Here is a 20,843-nt window from a genome sequence, read left to right as displayed (position 1 = left end):
CATTTGTCTGCGGGTGGTAGGCGGTGGTGCGGCGGTGGCTCGTCTCGCTGTATTTGAAGATCGCCTGAGTTAGGTCCGCAGTAAAAGCGGTACCTCTGTCTGTGATGAGGACATCTGAGGCGCCATGGCGCAAGACGATGTGCTCCACGAAGAACTTGGCTACCTCGGCGGCACTGCCTTTGGGTAAGGCCTTTGTCTCGGCGTAGCGGGTGAGGTGGTCAGTTGCCACGACGATCCACTTGTTTCCGGTATTGGACGTCGGGAACGGCCCCAGTAAGTCCATCCCGATTTGCTGGAACGGCCGTCGAAGTGGCTCGATAGGCTGCAGAAGTCCGGCTGGCCTAGTGGGCGGTGTCTTGCGTCGCTGACAGTCTCGGCAGGTCTTTACGTAACGGGTGACGTCGGCGGAAAGGCGCGGCCAGTAGTACTTCTCCTGTATTCTTGCTAGCGTGCGAGAAACACCCAGATGTCCAGACGTCGGGTCGTCGTGGAGAGCCTGGAGGACCTCTGGCCGCAATGTCGAGGATACCACGAGAAGGCAATCGGCTCGAAGCGGTGAGAAGTTCTTCTTTAGGAGAACACCGTTGCGCAAGAAAAACGACGTCAGTCCTCGCGTGAATACCTTCGGAACAACGGTGGTCCTGCCCTCGAGGTAATCCACAAGGCCCTTCAGTTCCGGGTCGGCTCGCTGTTGTTCGGCGAAGTCGTCGGCACTTATGGCTCCCAAGAAGCTGTCATCATCCGGGTCGTCGGGCGGTGGTGGGTCGAAGGGGGCACGAGACAGGCAGTGGGCGTCGGAGTGTTTCCTTCCGGACTTGTACACGACGGTAATGTCAAACTCTTGAAGTCTTAGGCTCCACCGTGCGAGGCGACCTGAAGGGTCCTTCAAGTTAGCTAGCCAACACAAGGCGTGATGGTCGCTCACAACTTTGAAGGGCCTGCCGTAGAGGTAGGGGCGAAACTTTGACGTAGCCGAGATGATGGCTAGGCACTCCTTTTCTGTTGTGGAATAGTTGGCCTCTGCCTTAGACAGCGACCGGCTAGCATAACTGATAACCTTTTCCAGTCCACTCGTCCGCTGCACAAGGACGGCGCCGAGTCCTACGCTGCTTTCATCGGTGCGAATCTCCGTATCGGCGTATTCGTCGAAATGCGCAAGTATCAGAGGTGTCTGCAGGCGTCGTTTGAGTTCCTGAACTGCTTCTACTTGCGCTGTTTGCCACCTGAATTCGACGTCGGTCTTCGTGAGCTGCGTTAGTGGCTCGGCTATCCGTGAAAAGTCTTTGACAAAGCGTCTGTAATAGGCGCACAAGCCGAGCAATTGGCGCACGTCCTTCTTGTCGATGGTTGGCGGGAAAGCGGCGATGGCAGCTGTCTTCTGCGGGTCTGGGAGCACTCCAGTCTTGCTGATCACGTGACCCAAAAACAAGAGCTCCTGGTACGCGAAGCGGCACTTTTCTGGCTTCAGGGTGAGCCCGGAGTTCTTGATTGCTTGAAGTACGGATTGAAGTCTCTGGAGGTGTTCGTCGAAGTTCGAGGAAAACACAACGACGTCGTCCAAGTAAACAAGGCAAGTCTGCCACTTCAAGCCAGCTAATACAGTATCCATGACTCGTTGAAAAGTCGTAGATGCCGAGCAAAGACCAAAGGACATGACCTTGAACTCGAACAGGCTGTCCGGTGTTATGAAGGCAGTCTTTTCTCGGTCTCTCTCGTCGACTTCGATTTGCCAGTAGGCGGTCTTGAGGTCCATCGAAGAAAAGTACTTCGCGTTGTGGAGTCGATCTAGGGCGTCGTCTATACGTGGGAGAGGGTACACTTCCTTTTTCGTGATTTTTTTCAGGCGACGATAATCGACGCAGAAACGTAGGGTCCCATCCTTCTTCTTTACTAATACCACCGGTGACGGCCACCGACTCTTTGAAGGCTGGATGATGTCGTCGCGTAGCATTTCGTCGACTTGTTTCTTTATGGCGTCACGTTCTCGCGTCGAAATTCTGTACGGGCTCTGACGAAGTGGCCTGGTACTTTCTTCTGCTATGATGTGATGTCTTGCGATCGGTGTCTGCCGAAGTCTGGACGACGACGAAAAGCAGTCCTTGTATTGCAGGAGCAGGGTTTTGAGCTGGTCTTGCTTGACCTTCGGAAGGCTTGGGTTGACGTCGAAATCTGGTTCGGGACCTCGACTCGTCGAAGCAGGTTCGGCATTGTCGAAGAGGGCGAAAGCATCGCTGGCGGCTACACATTCTTCGATGTAGGCGACCGTCGTACCAATGTTGAGGTGCCTATATTCGTGGCTGAAGTTTGACAGCACTACCTTTGCTTTACCGTCACGCAGCTCGGCTATACCTCGTGCGACGCAAATTTGACGGTTGAGGAGTAGGTGCTGATCGCCCTCGATGACGCCTTCAAGGTAGGCAGGTTTTTCGGTGCCGACGGAAATAATGACGCTGGAACGCGGCGGAATGGTCACCTGCTCTTCTATCACATTCAATGGATGGTTCCATGGCGTCCCGCGGGGCGGGAGCGCTTTATCTGAGGTTAGTGTTATCGACTCAGACCTCAGGTCGATGACGGCGCCGTGTTCACTTAGGAAGTCCATTCCAAATATTACATACCTGGACCCGTTTGTAGGATTACAAAGCTCGCAGGATAAGTCCGGTTATTGATGGTGACTCTCGCCGTGCAGACACCAATCGGCGTTATCAGGTGGCCTCCAGCTGTCCGGATTTCGGGTCCACTCCAAGTGGTCTTTACTTTCTTCAGCTTGTTGGCGAATGGCCCACTGACGACGGAATAGTGGGCCCCAGTGTCGACGAGAGCGGTGACGTTGTGGCCGTCGATGAGAACGTCGAGGTCGCTAGTTCGTCGTCTTGCGTTTCGGTTGGGTCGCGACGTCGGGTCACGGCAGCGTCGGTATGTTCCGCTGCTTCCATGCTGCGTCATCGGGTCTTCGGTCCGCGAGGTTTCGTCGGCAGGGCTTCGTCTGCTTCGCGTCGTGTTCTGCAGGTCTCGTCGCGTTGTCGTCGGCGGCGGCCGCGGAGGATCTTCGGCATTTCGTCGTACAGCAACCGCACCTCCATCGGTTGCTGCCCTTAGTTTCCCGGATACGGGCTAGGCGACCGGCCCCGATTTGGGCCAGTGTACTGCCGGCGGTGCGGTGACATGTAGCGGCCCGGCGAAGGCGAGCGGGAAGGTCGTCGTTCTTGCCACTGTGTTCCAGTGAGGTAGTCGCCGATGTCGCGAGGCCGTTCACCTGGCTGCGGGCGCGGCGCGTTGACGGCGAATCCGCGTAGCCCCATCTGTCGGTACTGGCAGCGGCGGTACGTGTGGCCGGCCTCCCCGCAATGGTAGCAGAGCGGGCGGTTGTCAGGGGCGCGCCAAACGTCGGTCTTTCTTGGCGCGTAGCGCGGGGCATAGCGCTGGGCGACAGGAGGACGGTAGGGTGTCGGTGGTGGTGGCGGCGGCGGCGTCTGGCGGCCGAACTGCTGCGGCGGCGCGGCGTCTTGACATGGTCGAGAAGGGGGGCGTTGCGTCGGGCTGCAGCAGCATAGCCCATGGCTTGCGGCTGAGGCAGTGGCGGTTCAAGGTTGCCCAGCGACTGCTGGATTTCTGATCGAAAGACATCTGCGATCGAGTCCACTTGAGGATGCGCCGAACGTAAGAGCTTGCGGAGCTCCTCCCGCACGATCGCTCTGACCGTTTCACGCAGGTCGTCGGAGCCGAGGGCATGAACAGCTGGGCTGTCTTGACTCAATCGGTGATTATATTGGCGGTTGCGCATTGCCAGCGCCTTCTCAATTGTGGTCGCCTCTGACACGAATTCTTGGACCGTCGAGGGTGGGTTCTGCATCAGCCCAGCGAAGAGTTCTTGCTTTACCCCTCGCGTGAGAAAGCGGACTTTCTTGTCCTCGGGCATGGCAGCGTCAGCGTGGCGAAACAGTCGGGTCATTTCCTCTGCAAAGATGGCCACGCTTTGATTTGAAAGTTGGACCCGTGTCCTCCAGCAAGGCTGCTTCCCTTTCCTTTCGGATGACGCTTGCGAACGTCTCCAGGAAAGCGGTGCGAAAGACGCCCCAGGTTCGAAGAGTGGACTCCCGATTCTCGAACCAGGTCCTTGCTGCGCCTTCAAGGTAAAAGTAGACGTGGCGCAGCTTGTCCTCGGAGTCCCAGTTGTTGAAGGTTGAGACCCTTTCGAGTGTCACGAGCCAGGTTTCGGGGCCGTCACTTGTTGATCCATGGAAGGTCGGCGGCTCTCTGGGCGGCTGCACCACGACAGCTGCAGGGGACGCTACGGCTTTCATCAAGCCCGTTGTATTCGTCGCAGTGGCTCTTGGCTTCTCCTGTAGGAGACCGTATTCGGGTTGCAAGCCTTGAAGCCTGCGGCTAGCTCGCTGTTGCACGAGGTCTTCGACGTCTTCTTCACGCTGTGGGCTTGGTTCCCGGCTCTTCGTAGGTGTCCGGAACATCAAGGAAGCAGCACCTCCACCAGATGTCACGTGGTCGTGACGTCGTCGAAGGCAGCACTCAGCACGTCAGAGATGAAACTCTTTATTTGGCCGTACTTGTGGGCGGGAAACTGAATGACAAACTACAGCAATGCACTGATAGCGGCGGACAGAGCGTCGACCGTCGATCAACTGACAAGCGGTGAAGCGCGTCGGCATTTAAACATGTGCCGTCGAATATTCTAGCGTTATCGCTGGCTGTCGCGCAAATTCTAGAATAAGCTCGAGTGTGCGCGTCTTGCGCGCAATCTTAATTATCGCGAATCTTCTCGAATAATGAGGCGCGGTTCGCGCTGAGCGTTGCTGACAGTCTTTGTGGCCGAAAACCGAATACAGCAAAAGTGATAAAGAAACGCACGTGGCAATATTGCCAAAGACATCAACGTTTGTTTGAAGCACTAGGTGAGGTGGGGACAAATCACGAAAACCGGCGCAGTGCTTCGTGACGGTGAATGCGGCACGATAAAGGAACGTCTGCTAATGTGACCCGTTTACGGCTACTGTCCCGCTCCAGTGGCTTTCCTTGGTTGGGAAAAGTGAGTTTTCCAACTGTTGTGCTCGCGAGCCACTGTATTTTCCTGGTATTTTGCTGTATATCGCGAGTGCACTATTTGGCTAATAAAGCCTTCTCAAATTGGTCTTGCAGGTCGTCTTTTTCTCTCGCGCACGGCCATTAACGAGCCGTAAAGACACCACAAAATCGCCGTAAATATCAAAATCAAGTGAAAGAAAAGCACTTAAAAGAAATATGAAAATATCGCGCCATGTAGCGTAAATACAAGACGTCGTTACCACTTCCGCTTGTGACGTCACATTTTATTTTTATTGTTTGGAGGAATAAAGATAGGCGCTCGTTTTCATCGCTTTGGAAGTGGCCACTACGTGTTCCACAAAGTGGGAGAGGACAGAAGGTGGGACGCCGCTAAGGGAGACGAGTGTCAAAACATTCGCTTGAAACGGCCGATTTCATTTTGGGTATGCCTCAAAGCTCGAACGTCAGAAAAGCTTTACTCGGCTCTTTCTGACGCAAACGAGGTATTCATAAGATGGGCGGTGGCACGGCGGTGCCTCCAAGTCACGTTCGCTTCTCACTGCGACGGCCACCATAAAGTAGGAGATCATGCAAAGCACAAAGGGTTTTCACAAGGTGTTGCAAACTCGACTTAAGCACTCAGCACAGGGCAGCGTAACGACGGCCAGAGACACGCAAGCAGCGCCCATGACTTATCTTTCACAGTGACGAAAAAAATATATCGTAGTCTTTTGGCGGCACATTTTCACTCCGAAGAAAATTGGCCAAGACCCGCTATTTCAATCCACAAATGACGTAATCGTAATTTAGGGTGAGATTTCCTACGTGATGAAGGAAATCAGAGAGCAAAGACCCGAAACGAACCGTCCGCGTCGCGCATGCAGTGCACAAGAAATTATTATTGCCCGACAATGAAGATAATTGCGTTTTCTCGGAACCTGTTCATACCCGTGGCGATCCTAACCAAATCTTGAATAACTTATTCCTCTCGAATTGTTTATTTTTATCTGCTGCTGCTGCACATGTTGCTGTGATGTATGCCCACCAAGCTTATCACTGCCAGATTTTATTAGGCAGATCTAAGGAATGGTTCCAACGGTAGCTCATTTCATCAGAATTCGGGATCGGCATTGTTTAATACCAATAACAAGGTGTTACCATAAATACGTTATGTCTCCAGAAGGCAAAATTGCCAGTGTGAAAAATCAGATTATACAGCTGAAACTCGATTTAACCAGTGATGACGTCGCTTGAATTATTTCGTTAAATCGGGAAGCTCCTAAAATCGATAAAGCAATTTTTCGATCCTTCGATTACTGAACTTGTGACGTAGCGACTCTCGGAAGCTACCTCAGAATGGTATTTATCGCTAATCCACGCCTGTGCGTCTGAAACGTCCCTGACGATGGCCCCAGAGCGTCGCGGACTTGGAACCTCCCCTGCCGCCCGTATGTATGGGTGGCTCCTTGCTCAGCTGAATGCATGCCAGGTCACGCGAAGCCATGACAGACTGCCGATGTGCAAAGACGCGGATAACGAATGCACTGGCAAAACATGTTACGCAATAGGCGTCAATAGCCGCATAAATCATGAATTACAAAAGAAACCACCGCCGCCCCAGCGCCATCTGGCAAGAGCGTTACCGACTGCTCCAACTGTGGGTCTGCGCATGTGCGCGGCGTGCAAGCTCGCCACAACAAAGATAGGGCCTTGACTTAGGCGCCCGCCTGTTTTAACGCGGTAGCGTTGGAGCTCAAGAAAAAAACCGTCTGTGTCAGAAAGAAATCACCGATGTTTTACTGATCTACTTGAAAAAAACTTGGTTAAATCGGGTTGGCTGGCAAAATTGGTTTCGTTTTTGATGACAACATTCAACCCTACCTGGCAGGGAATCGCGTTTCAGCTGCACAGCTTTCCTCCACAACTGTTGGGCGAGACGTTACAGCGTCAACTCAGGTCGAGTGTCAAAGAAGACCGTATCCTGTCAGCAATCGTTGAAAGCCGTTTGTTTAAGCGGCTATGTTGGCGCTTTCCTCCGGGATAGTTGCGAGACTTCTCGAGACTCGTCCAGAACTGCGGCGGAGGAGAGCAAGCAGCGTATGAGTGCAGTTGGTTTCTCGGCGTGCCGTTGCCCAGAAAAGCGGGCGGGCGCGCTTTCCGCAGGTGCGTCACTTTCACAACACGCGAATGGGGCGCAGTCGCCGGGCAGATTCCAAGGACTAACACATCGGTCCCCCCCCCAAACACCCCACGAATGCACGGATAATTAATAGGCCCTTTTGTGCGTCAGCGAACGGCAGTTGTGGTGAAAAGACCAGGTCGGAGCGCATATTTGACAGAAAACGCAAAAACCTATATTCTCAATTCAGGCAATCACAAACATTAGAATACATGGACAATTGGATGGTTAAACAGAATACATAATCAAATGGGATGAGAATAGTTAACTAGCGCTACAGCATTGACGAATGGCATAAGCGAATGTCCAAGAAGTCGAAATGTCCTTGATGTTCACCAATGTTTTCCAGTCAGCAGTCCACAGCGTTGAAATGTTTCTTGTCCTTTGACCATTGTAATGCGAAAACTGGCTATGCATTGTAAGACGTGTGCATGCACTCCATTGTTGACCGTTGCGTTGTTTTGGGCCGCAGTCGTAAAAAGTTGACACGTGAGATCATTGAGGCGAATGCTATTGCAAAATGTGTGAAGCGTGTGTGAGTACGCGATCTATAGCCTAATCTGAAAAAGAGATTGATTTTCTTGAGCTTGTGCAGTGAAGTGCGGATGTAGAATTGTTAATGTGGTTTTTCGCGTAAACGGCGGTATCTGGTCACGTGTGCTGCGCCACATGTTTAGTTGTCTTTGGTCAGGTTGCGGCGTCACGTGGGCTGTGTGGTGAGCCATATCATGTACTGTAGGGTCATGCAATAAACAAAAGTTGGAAGTTTAGCGCTCATCATGTTGCCTGTTCCTTCATGCTGAAACTGAGCAGCGCTACACCAGTACGATATTGTAATGCACCAACTTGCCCAATCTGCAGTACTTGGCGAAAACATCATTCTTCCATCCTTGTGCTGTCAAGATTGACTGGCTCCGCACGTTTATATCGGTTTCCGACTATGCCCTGGAGCCTTCGATCGTTCACAGAACATGGCAGACTTGGAAGAGAGGGAGAACCTTCTCGTGGCGTCTATTTAACGGTGGCGTCATGTTTCTCCAATGGTCGACCAGTTTGAAGCACTTGGACAGTCTTGGTACCTCGTAACCGGTGGTTGTAGACTGACGACGCTGGTTGTATGAAGCGTGTGCGGCCACTTTTGTAACACCGGCAGAGGAGGGCGTGGGGGGTGCACAGCGACGCAAATGCCTTTGCACCCTCGCCCTAACGGAGGAAAGCTCTTGTGTTACAAGATTTTTTTTCCCTCTACACTCGACATGAGTTGCGCTAATAGAAGACAAAACGTTCTGTGCTACAGTATAAAAAGCGGTTACCTGTCAGCTTGACTGCCAATAACAGGCCTGATCCATCGGGCTTCTCCGTAGTGCCAATGAGGAAGTGGCCATCTGTAACAGAAAGATAGTTGATCTTGCATAAAAAACGGTGCTCAGAACCCTCGAATAATATAGGACCAAAGCCGGCAGTCATCGCGATCATTGCCAGCCAATTTAATGTCCACTCAAACCCTGCACCAAGGTGTCACCCTCCATTCACATGTCGTGGCAAAGTCACCATCTACTTCAGCTAAAAATACCCTCGTCCACTTGTCCTTTTCTTTAGGCGACCTTCTCTGACCCATTGTGCTCCCTAAGTGTCGCGCCCGCCATTTCTGTTTCCATCGCACGCTGTGAGGTTATTATCGCCCTGTATTTTGAAAGTGGCAAATTACTGCGGCTGTGCAATTTCCACTTCAGTGACAGCGGCAAGTTGCCAGAGAGGAAAGCCCATCCTTATTCTCCTCTACATAAGATACGCATAATCCCGTACAGATTCTAGGGTTCTGTTCTGTATCGCAAACTCTTGTTACCTCGCAGGGCATTACCTATGTTTTCAGCATATCCATTTTCAGCGCTCGCCTAACGCTTTCTCGGTTTAGGTCTTGAATCATTGCTTTGCTATTCGACGCCATCGTGTGCTACACGACAGTGTCCGCAGAAAGCACGTTGCTGAGATAATCTCAGGTTATTATTCATTTCTACTTCTTCGTAATCTAGTCGCTGAAATAATTCTAAGCATGCAGTAGACAGTAATGGAGAAATGTTATTTTGTCTCGATGCTGCTGTGCTTGAGGAGGAGGGGTGGCGGTAGAGTTCCTGTAAATATTGGTCACAGTGTTCAAGTGAGCACTCCTCAACGCAATCCCTCGAAAACTTCTGGTGGTAAACCTACTGTGTGGAATACCTCTTCCTGTTCTAAGTGTTCCATTAAATGGATTTACGGTATTAAGCAAATTTATCAATGGGTTTATTAATCACACGAAATTTATTCATAACAAAGTACCTTTTCTTTAAGCGTTCATTTAAGTCGAGTATGTCCCTGATCCTATCCGAAACGACCTTCGTGAATATTTTGCGGAATGCTGAAAGTAGGCTAGGCTTATAGATCTGTAGTTGAAGGCCCTTTCCCTTCTTGAGTATTAGTAAAAGTTGAAAGTGTCAACGCATAGAGTGCGGAGTTCTGCGAGCTTCTACATATAATATCTCTTGCATCTTTGATCAATCGGCCGTCGTCTCAGCCCGCTCCTCTGCGGCACATCATTTGTAAGTAATGTCCTGCGTATGTTTACGTGTATTTGAATTGTACAGCTCAAAGCAGAAGTCCTCTGCTACTTTCAGCATCACACTGAAACTGCTAATAGCACTATAATGCATGCATTATGGCACATTGCATACACGGTTTTTAGCTGTTCTGACGCGGCTGTCTGCTCTTTTTACCCTATTGACGCTTTTGTTGATCAGCTTTGACAGTTGAGCAAATTCCATTTGATTACCTCAAAGCTCTCAATGGCTAGGGTTCCATGTGTTTTTCCTGTGCGCCAACAGAAACGTATGTGCCGTACAAAATTGGCCAAACTCCACAATTAACCACCGGTTTACTAAAAATAAATGAAAGAAAGGGACGGCAGACACCAGTTAAGATCGTGCAGGAAAAGCCAAGCCCGCGCGGCAAGCCAGACAAGCTAACGTATGCCGCGAAACAGAGAATGCGACAAAACGACGTAAGTACCATGCTGCTCAAATGGAAAACTTTAAAGTGACTTTCACACACTGTAACAAAAAAAAGCCGAGATGGGAGTAAACTGACTTGTTCTCTAGCGCACGCCCCGATGGGGGTATTATATACTCCCTAAAGGACAGAGTTTTTGGTTGGATTGAGGGGAGTATCAGTTACATCCATCGGGGAGCTATTTCAAGTAAGTATGGGAGTAAACTTTTATAACCATCGAAAAAAAAGCTTTTCGCTGTCGCACCATACACCACAGAATGTTCCATTTATTTAGCATCGAATCATACAACATTGACCACACATACACAAATATGCACACAAAATAAGCAAAGTATTACAGCACTCACCACCTCTCGCCGCTGGTGCTGCACTACCACATTTCGGTCACCGGGTATTGACCTCCCGTGTATCTCTGGTGGGACACTTCTTTGCCGCGTAATTCAGCAATAAACATTCACGATGTACGTGTAAATTTACGGTGGGCGTATAGATACCACTGAAGCACACCCATCTGTTACTAGAAACCCGCCTAACATTCAACGTCTTTTTAATTACCGAATTGTAATCATCAGCTGACACTTCGTCGCATGGGCTGAATCCGCCTTAGCAGTACTGTGCGTGAGTCTAAAATGCGCCTAATCGTACCCAAAGCACGACAGGCCGTGCACGAACACTTCAGCGGCACACATCCAGCAACACCGGCGAAGAACCGCGGCGCCCCGCCGCTGCCGCGGGCTCGCCGACGGCGTCGCTAGGCATCTCCCAGGAGTACGGCACGGCTATACGATGAGCGACTGCTGGCGATCACAAAATTCTTGCTGCTGTGCAGTTTTCGTCGCCGTTATTTTACACACGCAATAAAAAAAAATCAGCGCCATATCCACGAAGCGAATGATGCTAGAGGAGCTTGCTCGGAGATGATCAGGTAACCCGCGAATGCTCTGTACACATTCCTCTACCATCATATATAGACGTGACAACGTTGATATATATGCATTACATACACAATGTTTATTAATTTACGGCTGGATGCACTATATACATTTTGATGAAGTATATATACATTTGGATGAACTATAAACATTATATATACACAAGAGATGTTGTTTTACCAAGTTTGTAAAAACTTGGTAAAACAACATACGTACCAAGTTGTTTTACCAAGATGATTTCTTTATGATGGATGCACTATATGCATTAGATATACATAAGAGATGTTCTTTTACAAAGAACAAGAAGGGCGTCCGTCGATGAGCTTGAGGACTCGTTTCCCTTTAAAGATGGTTGCTTTATGATCAGTAAAGTATGTTGCCAAGGGGTCATCGATGATGGGACGCAATGGAAAGTTCGAGAACGCAACATCGATACAGGTGCCCCTGATAGCGGTGGGACGTTTGCAGTGGTACGATACGCATCGGGGAGCGTAACGTGACATCATGTGTGGGACTATATAGCCAATCGCTTTGCATGATGTGAACGTTCAGATTTCCGACGAGTACGAAGGGACCGCGTTTGAACTCGGTGCTGTATCGATGCATTGCCTTCTAGATGTACTTGGCGACGTCTCCTTGTGACAAGTTCGGTGCCAAGTACATGGCAATGACTAATATCCCGGATGAGAGCTTCACAGCGGCGTGCTCCCCGTTATGGCTGTGGCTGGTTATTGGCAACGCGAGATCTTCCCGAGCTGCTGCTGCGTTGCGAGCCCGTCGCGCTGCTGCCTTGGCTGGGGTGTTCATGCTGCTGAGCGGCAACGAAGAGTGTTCACTTAGCGAGCTCTCGGCAAATACAAAGGAAGCGAGCCACAGGAGATGCGCGGCCCTCGAGCAGTCACCTAACTAGCGCTCGCGCCGAGCGTGGTGTGTACCGCCTTGAGCGGCGGCGCGCCATCTAGTGAGCATTCTTGAAATCACCGTAGAGAGAATGAGAAGTAGTGCACACGCCGGCACGGACAAGGCGCGAGCATAAGAAGCTTGGCAAGCAAGCTCCTAACCGTCGCCGTCACGTGCGGGATATGTATATGTCCGTATATACAAATAAAAGCCAGAGAGAAAAATAAATCAGAAGAAAAAAATTTCGGAAGTGTGCCACCGGGATTCGAACTTTCGAGCCCTTGCTTCGCAGCGCGCTCCATGAAACAAATCCGCCATGCGCCACCGGCTGTTTAGCATAACAACGGCGAGCTATTTATATACACCAATTAACGCTAACGGCAAACAGAGCTTGGAGGTGCTTCAGTATGCGTAGTATCACCCGCGAGATTGCCCGAAGGACGCGCTTTCGAGCAACGCTCCTACATTATCCTTCAGGCGAGCACTAAAAAGTGGCCCATTTCTGTGCCCACTGACGATGTGGAACGCCGAATAAACGATGCGTCGAACGCCACCGCGCGGCAGGAGACGCGGAGGGGTCACTCGACGCGCCGCAGTTTTAAAGAAAAAGAAGTCTAAGAGCGTTGGGTTGTAGCGCAGTGCTCAAACACGAAGAAGTAGCAACCGTGACAGTTCGCGCTCGTCCTGTGCGTACCTGTTCATCTTTTTCGGGTGTCCTTCCTTGTGTTTGTGCAGTGCGCTGCAAGTGTCGAGCTCTGACCGTTGTTAGTTCGCGGCCGTCCTGTGTGTGTCCTTTTCGCCAGTCCTTTGCGCTCGAGCGGCGCGTTGCAGGTATCGAGCTGTTTGCCGTTCTTCGTGTGACATTGTAATATGTTGCTATCGCATTCATTGCTTCGCCATTGCGGCGAAACTGTGACTTTTTTTAAAACCAACGATAGTGTAGACAAACTATCGATTGTACTGCTATCGACAAACTATCGATAGTACAATCGGTAGTACCATGGTTAATAATACTAATGCTATTACTGCCAGGCGTGTTTATTGCTTTCTTTTGATGTATTCGGGTTTCACTTACAAAGACTGTTAGCAACCATTCTAAAAAGACAGGGCGTGCAAACACGGACACAAGAAAGAAGTCAGGACACCACAAATGCCGACTAACAATTGAAGAGACGCACAACGGTGGAAAAGAGCGAAGGCATGAAACTTATCTGCGCATGCCCATGCAACTGGCGACCCTATCAATCCGGCACGCGTGGCGGTCTACATGGAAGATAACTGTTAAGGCATTTGATTTCACCTTTATGCAGGTTAATCGATGGTTGGCTCACGCATGCGCTACCACTATTCTCGGTATGCCGTACTTCAATCGTCAGGCGCGTTTCTTCATTTCTATGCCGGTACAACACTGCGCAATCATCGAATTTTGGCGTGCACTTACAATCTCGACAATGTAAAGATAGAAGGTGAGCCTCCTGTTAGCGATATCTAGTGTTCCAACAATCTCTGGTTAATGCATCGGCCCGTCTGTCCTACGTAGAAGCGCCCGCAGCTGAAAGGGGCCGTATACACCACACTTCGGCAACCAGTGAATTTGTTGGTGTGTTTTACAAAACAAATATCAGTCCGCTTCTTGTCTTTTACTCGCTCATTCTACCTCCGCACAGCGGCACAGATCTTACCTAGCTTATTGGCCGCCATGAGAACAACATTAACGCCGTATCCACCTCCTACTTTCTTTAGTCTGTGATATGTCCAATGAATGTACGGTATACCTACGACACGTTTTTTTCCTATCGCTTCCTACAACCATGCTCAGACTTAACATAATGTACTTCTTTAAACGTTCAGCGGCAGTGGCAACTCAATCACGAGGTTACCCTACATATAAAAAACACGTAACCTGTGCGTTAAAGCTATCACTCATTTTGTGCTCACACGACTTGGTGAGGGCTGACTTAAAGGGGTACTGACGCCTTTTTTCGAAAGCGAGTTTACTCTGCCATACAAATCTCCTGTATGCAGCTCTGAGCAAGTGTGAGGCTGTGCAAATGCTGATGTTATAATTAGATATTAAAGTCAATTTTTCCATGGCGCACCTACTGACATCGACACTAGCTTGACGTCAGGCTACAGTACAAATTCTGGTGACTTCACGCAGCAGTCTGGCTAGTTGTGATGACGTTAGGTACCAAAACTTCCAAGATGGCCGCTTGTGCGTCATCAAAACTTCCAAAATGGCCGCTTGTGCGTCACCAACAGAGCCACGGTGCGGAGGGCCGTGAAAACGTCACTATATATTGTGCGAGCACGTGACGAGAATCTCATACCGTGTTGTGACGTCAGGGTACAGTAGGAACCGAAACACGCTTTTAAAACAGACTGTAATTATTTTTTCAGGGCGCACTCGCGCTTAGCAATACCTTTTCTAGGCTCTTGTGGGCTTGACCTTTCATTTGACGCAAAAAAACGACAACTGAAAATGTTCGTGTCAGTACCCCTTTAAGGCAAGCTGCGATGCCGTTTTTACAACCTTCTAGTGCTTCGACGGAAAATTTAACAGCGGTTTCGAAGGTCTAGGAGAATACTGTCAGCACACGTGGTTCTTCTGAAAAGTTAAGGAAATGTCTAGAAATTGTATTCCATTATTCTGAGGCACCTCTTTAGTAAAGGTCAGCCCTCCTCCATTTAATTCAAATTTTTCGCTCACTAAGGTCAAAGTTTCAAGTCCTCACCACTACAAAAAATCAAGTAATCGTCTACATAACGAAAAACCTTAATAACCGAATTACCTAAGGCGCCTTCCAAAAGTTTGTCAATGTTGCTAAGGTATAAATCACTAAGGACCGGAGCAACCTTAGAACCGATACATATCCCTGAGTTCTGCACATAAACGCCTTCCTTCCAACCTACCCCCGTCGACTTTAAATACATGGAAAGAATATCTAGAAAAGCCCCGGTAGAAACACCACATTTATCGGTGAAACCCGTCTCATGCCCTTGATCGTTAATACATTCATTAACACATTTAAACAAGTCCTCATGCGGCAAAGAGTAATATAGGTCTTTAATATCCACACTAAAAGCTCTACAGCCGCCGGGGTTCTCCTCTAAGAGGAACTGAACTAGCGCATGAGAATTACGCATACGAAAAGGTTCCGAAAAACTCAAAGAGGTTAAGCAGTTCTGCAAATAACTAGATACAGCAGCTTGCCAGGTTCCTTGCTCTAAAACAATTGCTCGAAACGGAATCTCATTCTTATGTGTTTTGGCTGAAAAAAAACAATTCTAAAGTAAGTTAGTTAGCCTTTTTGACATTAGAAGCTATTCTCTAAAGGTTATGTCTTAACAAAAGGTCGACAACACGTTGCCTAAGTACCGATGGTTTAAGTTGTACCGTCCTATAATTCTCTGTCTGGCTATATATATATATATATATATATATATATATATATATATATATATATATATATATATATATATATATATATATATATATTATTATTATTATTATTATTATTATTGCTATATTTAAGACCTATATTACTCTTTAGCGCATGAGGACTTAGGAAATGTATTAATAAATGTATTGGCGAACAAGGGCACGAGACAGTTTTGGCCGATAAATGTGGTGTTTCTACCGCAGCTTTTCTGGAAATCCTTTCCATGTATTTAAAGTCGACGCTGGTAGGTTGGAAGGAAGGCGTTTATGTGTAGAAATCAGGGATATGTATTGGTTCTAAGGTTGCTCCAGTTCTTAGAGATTTACACCTTAGCAAGATTGACAAACTTTTGGAAGGCGCCTTAGGTAATTCGGTTATTAAGGTTTTTCGTTATGTGGACGATTACTTGATTTTTTGTAGTGGTGAGGACTTTGACACGGTGGTTACTTTAGTGAGCGAAACATTTGAATTAAATGGAGGAGGGCTGACCTTTGCTAAAGAGGTACCTCAGAATAATGGAATACAATTTCTAGACATTTCCTTAACGTCTCAGAAGAACCACGTGTGCTGGCAGTATTGTCTTAGATCTTCGAAACCGCTGGTCAATTTTTCGTCGAAACACTCGAAGGTTGTAAAAAAATGGGATCGCCATGTCTTGCCTTAAGTCAGCCCTTACCAAGTCGTGTGAGCACAAAATGAGTGTGCCACAAACGAGCGTGTTATAAAGCGCGCGCGCGGCCGCTTTCAAGCAGCTCCGAGACAGAACGACGCGAGCCGCGCGCCGAAGAAGCGCGAATGACGAAAAAACAAGCAGCAAAAGACGCCGGCGCGCCGCATCCTCCTCACGCACTCTAGCCAGAAGCAGACAACGCGATCAAACGCCCAGCAATGCCTGGAAACATCTAGAAGGAAAGGGTGACGCATCGCCGATCATGCAGCCGCGGTTCGAACATACGAGAAAGCTCTCGCCCTTTCTCTAGCCTTAGCTGTACTGCACGCCGAAGAACCCTGCCGACGCTTCTAGAAACCGGGGAAGAAGGGATAAAAGCGTGCAAACGACGAGGACAGGAGAGACAGTCAGTCGAGTAGTAGTGCAGACAGGAGTGAGTCAGTCGGCCCGGTGATGGTGAAGTTATGCTAAGTGTGGCTCCGATAGCCAAAGAAGACGTGTTTATGGTGGTGTACGGTCAGTCGATCGTCGATCTGGAAGAATCCGATGACGACACCGTGTGAGCCGTGACAAGTCACGATGACGGTTGAGCTACGACGATCAACGCTGGAGTTGGCGTGAGTGTTTCCTTGAAGAGAAGCATTCGATGACCGTCCAAGTAATTTGGACTGGATACGCCATTGTTTATTCAGGACTTTAACTGTCGTTGAATAGTTGTAATGCATGTGATTGCATTTGTAGCGTGTGATCTGTTTGTTTAGCTCCCGTTGTGTAAACACCATCTGAATTATATTGCGAAGTTGTAACTGGTACCAGCCGAGTGTGCATGTGTTTGTGTTATTTGTATTGCCTTAACTGAGAATATATTTCGTTTTCGTTTGTGTTGTCGACTCTCGGCTCTGACTCGGTCTTTGGACCACAACCGGCGTTCGCTGGCGCACCAAAGGACTAACTCTAAATTGTCCGCGCTTTCGTGGTGCGTTTTCGGAGGTCCGTGACGCCAGCCCTTAGAATCCGCCCGGCGATTGCCGACCCGATTAACGGGATTAGTGACAATTATTCTGGCGTCCGCGACAGGACCTTTTTGGTGCAAAAGTGTGTCCAAGGTAGGGAGAAAGAGCCTTGAGACGTTGATAGTGCTTGCGAACGATTTTTGAGTGCTGCACCGCGTTCTCGCTAACCTGTGTGCATAGAGTGTTTTGGTATTCGAAGTTAGGCAGAGATTTTGTACACGCGGCTAGGTTTGTTGACGGGCACCATGGATCTTGAGAAGTTAGTTGCCCTTGGTGAGAAGATGGGTCTTTGTGGGGCCGAACTTCGAAAGTGGGTGAGCCAAAAGGAAAAGGAGGCGGTTGAGAGAGAGAGGTTGGCAGCTGAAAGGGCCAAGGAAGAAAGAGAGGCGAGAGAGCGACAGATGAAAGAAGAAAAAGCAGCAGAACTTGAAAGAGAGAAGCTGGCGGTTGAGAGGGCCAATAAAGAGAGAGAAGCGGAACTTGAAAGAGAGAGGTTGGCGGCTGAGAGGGCGAAGGAAGAAAGGGAGCAACAATTGAAACTAGAGCTTGAGAGAGAGAGGCTAGCAGCTGAGAGGGAGAAAGAAGAAAGAGAGGCGCAAGAGAGACAGATGCAAGCTGAGATGGCTGAGAGAGAAAGGCAACGGCAGCACGAATTGGAACTCGAACGGCTCCGTTTGCAGCAGCGCATAGAAACTCCCGTCCAGGCTAGAGTGGAGAGCAGCGAAAGGGAAGATCATAGCTTCCGTTTGAACCCAAGCAAACAGCTTGTGGCGTTTGATGAGAGGAAAGATGACCTTGATGCATACCTGCACAGGTTTGAGACAATAGCTAGAAGCCAAAATTGGCCGGAGCAGCAATGGGCAACAGCTTTGAGCACTTGTTTGAGTGGCGAAGCGCTCAGTGTGTACGGTAGTGATGCAGAACTATCGATAGTTGAGTCACTATCGAACTATCGATGGTGAAAAATACTGTCGATAGCGCTATCGATAGTAAAAAAAATCTATGGTACTATCGATAGTACAAAATCAACAGCGCGGACTCACTGCAGAATATACTTGGTTCTCCGCGCGCGTGGTACATAGGGGAGCCGGAGGAGCAGGCTGAAGGGCAAGAAAGTTGACATGCTTGTGTTCTTCACCAGAGTGCTTTGCTGACACATGATCATAACGTCAAACTGTTCAGCTGTATCGGAAAGGAAGCCTCTACATGTGGTGGGACTGCGTGGCTTCGAATTGATATTGCATTCTATGATTTCAAAATAAAAAAATATCAAGAAGTGAATTGTAAGGTGCGACTGGTTGCTTTTGGATACGAATTTATTGATGGATATATTCCGCCATTTTCACTGCGGCAATAATTATTTCTCTGCCTAAATTTGCTCATAAATTAAGCAGAGCTGGTAGTATTGGCGATCGCAAATATTTTGGCAATATGGCCGGCCAGCAACCGCATCATTATTCACACCACTATCGATAGTATTGTCACCTGGTTGTGACAGTGAAGAATGCTGCAGCAAGACTGGGAAATGCGGAGCTCTTTATTTGGGGGAACTTGTGCCCAGAAAATCAAAACTCAAAATACAAGCGATACATGCTGCGCACTGATAGCGGCGGGAGGAGTTGTCACCTGCTGAGTGATCTGATCATCGGTGGAACACGGCGTCCTTTATACATCAGTAATCAAACCTTCCAGCGTTATCGCTGGTGCTCGCGTAAGCTCTCGAATAAACTTGACTATTCACGTCAGGCGCGTTATCTTAACAGAATGATCTCAAACAATCGTGAAGCTTCTCAAACATTACGGCGCGGTCTGCGTCAAACGTTGCTAGCAGTCATTGTGGGTGAAACCCGAATACGTCAAAACAAAGCAATAAACACGCGTGGCAGTAATATTGCTATAGTAATATTAACGATGGTACTACCGATTGCACTATCGATAGTTTGCCGATAGTAGCACTATCGATAGTTTGTTTACACTATCGATAGTTTCAAAAAAACTATCGATACTATCGATAGTCAATTTACCGATAGTTCTGCATCACTAGTGTACGGTAGGCTGACACCTACCGATGCAGCTAATTACGGAAGAGTAAAAGCTGCTTTGCTGAAGCGATTTCGATTCACCGTGAAAGGCTTCCGAGATCGGTTCCGTACGAGAAAGCCAGCTGATGGCGAGACGGCAACGCAGTATGCCGCGCGACTCAGGCATTATTTTGACAGGTGGATCGAACTTTCAGAGACGGCACAGGAGTACGGCGAGCTTTGAGAGCTTTTAATCAGAGAGCAATTTCTCACCAGTTGCCACCCGAGCCTGTCGCTGTATCCGAAAGAGAGGAGAGCTAAATCTCTCGAGGATATGCTTGAATTGGCCGATCAATTCTTGGAAGCGCAAGGTGGCACGAATCTGGCCAAAGTAAAAAAGGAGGTTCACGAGGAGTCGAAGAAATCGGCACCAGAAGGAAACAAGCGCGCACCGGAGAGTGTTCCGCGATGTTTTCTGTGTAAACGGGTGGGCCATCGCGCTAACAGTTGTCGGACTAACTTCTCACGCCCCAGTGTGATGAAGTGTTTTAAATGTGGACAGACTGGGCACAAAGCAGACGCATGTCGAATGGATGCGAGTAAAGCCCACCAAGCAGCTTGTGCGTATGCCCCGCCAAACGAGGAAGCAAGAGCGACCAATCATGAATTGGCCGAGCTGAAAAGGGGGAAGAAGATACATTTCATTGGTGCCGCGATGACAACAGACACAACGAAAGGAATGCCGACACTTAAGGGGAAGGTTGGTGGAAAGGAAGTCACGGTATTAAGAGATAGTGGGTGCACCACTGTTATCGTACGAAAGGAATTGGTCCGAGAGAGCGAGTTCACAGGCAATACCCAACCGGTTTTCCTGCTTGATAGTTCGATCCGAATGCTTCCTGAAGCTAAGGTTGAGGTTGAGACCCCTTACTTCAGCGGGAGAGTTACTGCCCTGTGCATGGATAACCCCCTATTCGATCTAATCGCGGGAAACGTCGACGGAGCTCGAGGGCCATACGATCCTGAACGTTTGGGAGAAGCCCCGAAGATGGAGCCCTCGTCCGTTCGGGAAACGCGACAGAAAGAAACCGCGGAAGAGAATCTCAGGAAAGATGTCACCCGAGCTCATACTGAAGCCGAGGCGTCAAAGAATGTCAACAGTGAGGCACCAACGGTCACTGTACCGCATGTGAAGACGCGCCGAGCAAGTGACATTGCAACTGAGCGGCCACCATCATCTGCTTCTCAACAGATGACAAAGGTGGTCGTCCAGGCAAAACACCACGACGCGCAGAAGTTGGCGAAGCACCGCGAACGTTCTAACGAACGCGACCACGCCTTGCTAGCGTCGAACGTGTCGACGGTGGCAGAGACGCCCGCTTCGGCACCGTCAAATGGAACGGCTCGGAAGAAGAGGAAGAGAAACAAAAAGAGAGCGAGCGAGCACCGAAAGAAGGGGCGCAAGCGCGACACCATGATGACAGGATAGGGCGTTGGAATTGAATTTGAATTGTTTTTGAGTTTGAATATGTTGTGTTATTATACCCTGTGTCCTGTGTGTATGGCTAGTGAGCCTAAGTGTCGTTTGCGTAACATTATG

At 49.1% G+C, this 20,843-nt stretch overlaps 1 protein-coding gene across 1 annotated transcript in view; it reads right to left on the bottom strand.

Annotated features, from left to right (window-relative positions):
- The window catches only part of LOC119383869 (protein Skeletor, isoforms B/C), a 302,496-nt gene that overhangs the window by 114,502 nt on the left and 167,151 nt on the right, over window positions 1-20,843 (bottom strand). Inside the window, exon 8 of the mRNA XM_037652144.2 lies at window positions 8,533-8,604. Within this exon, the coding sequence (XP_037508072.2) occupies window positions 8,533-8,604 (72 nt within the window). The remainder of the gene's footprint in view (window positions 1-8,532; window positions 8,605-20,843) is intronic.

Source organism: Rhipicephalus sanguineus, chromosome 1 (genome assembly GCF_013339695.2).
Source record: "Rhipicephalus sanguineus isolate Rsan-2018 chromosome 1, BIME_Rsan_1.4, whole genome shotgun sequence".
Lineage (NCBI taxonomy): Eukaryota > Metazoa > Arthropoda > Arachnida > Ixodida > Ixodidae > Rhipicephalus > Rhipicephalus sanguineus.
Note: the sequence above shows the minus strand (reverse complement) of the source record. Positions and strands in the feature narration are given on the sequence as shown.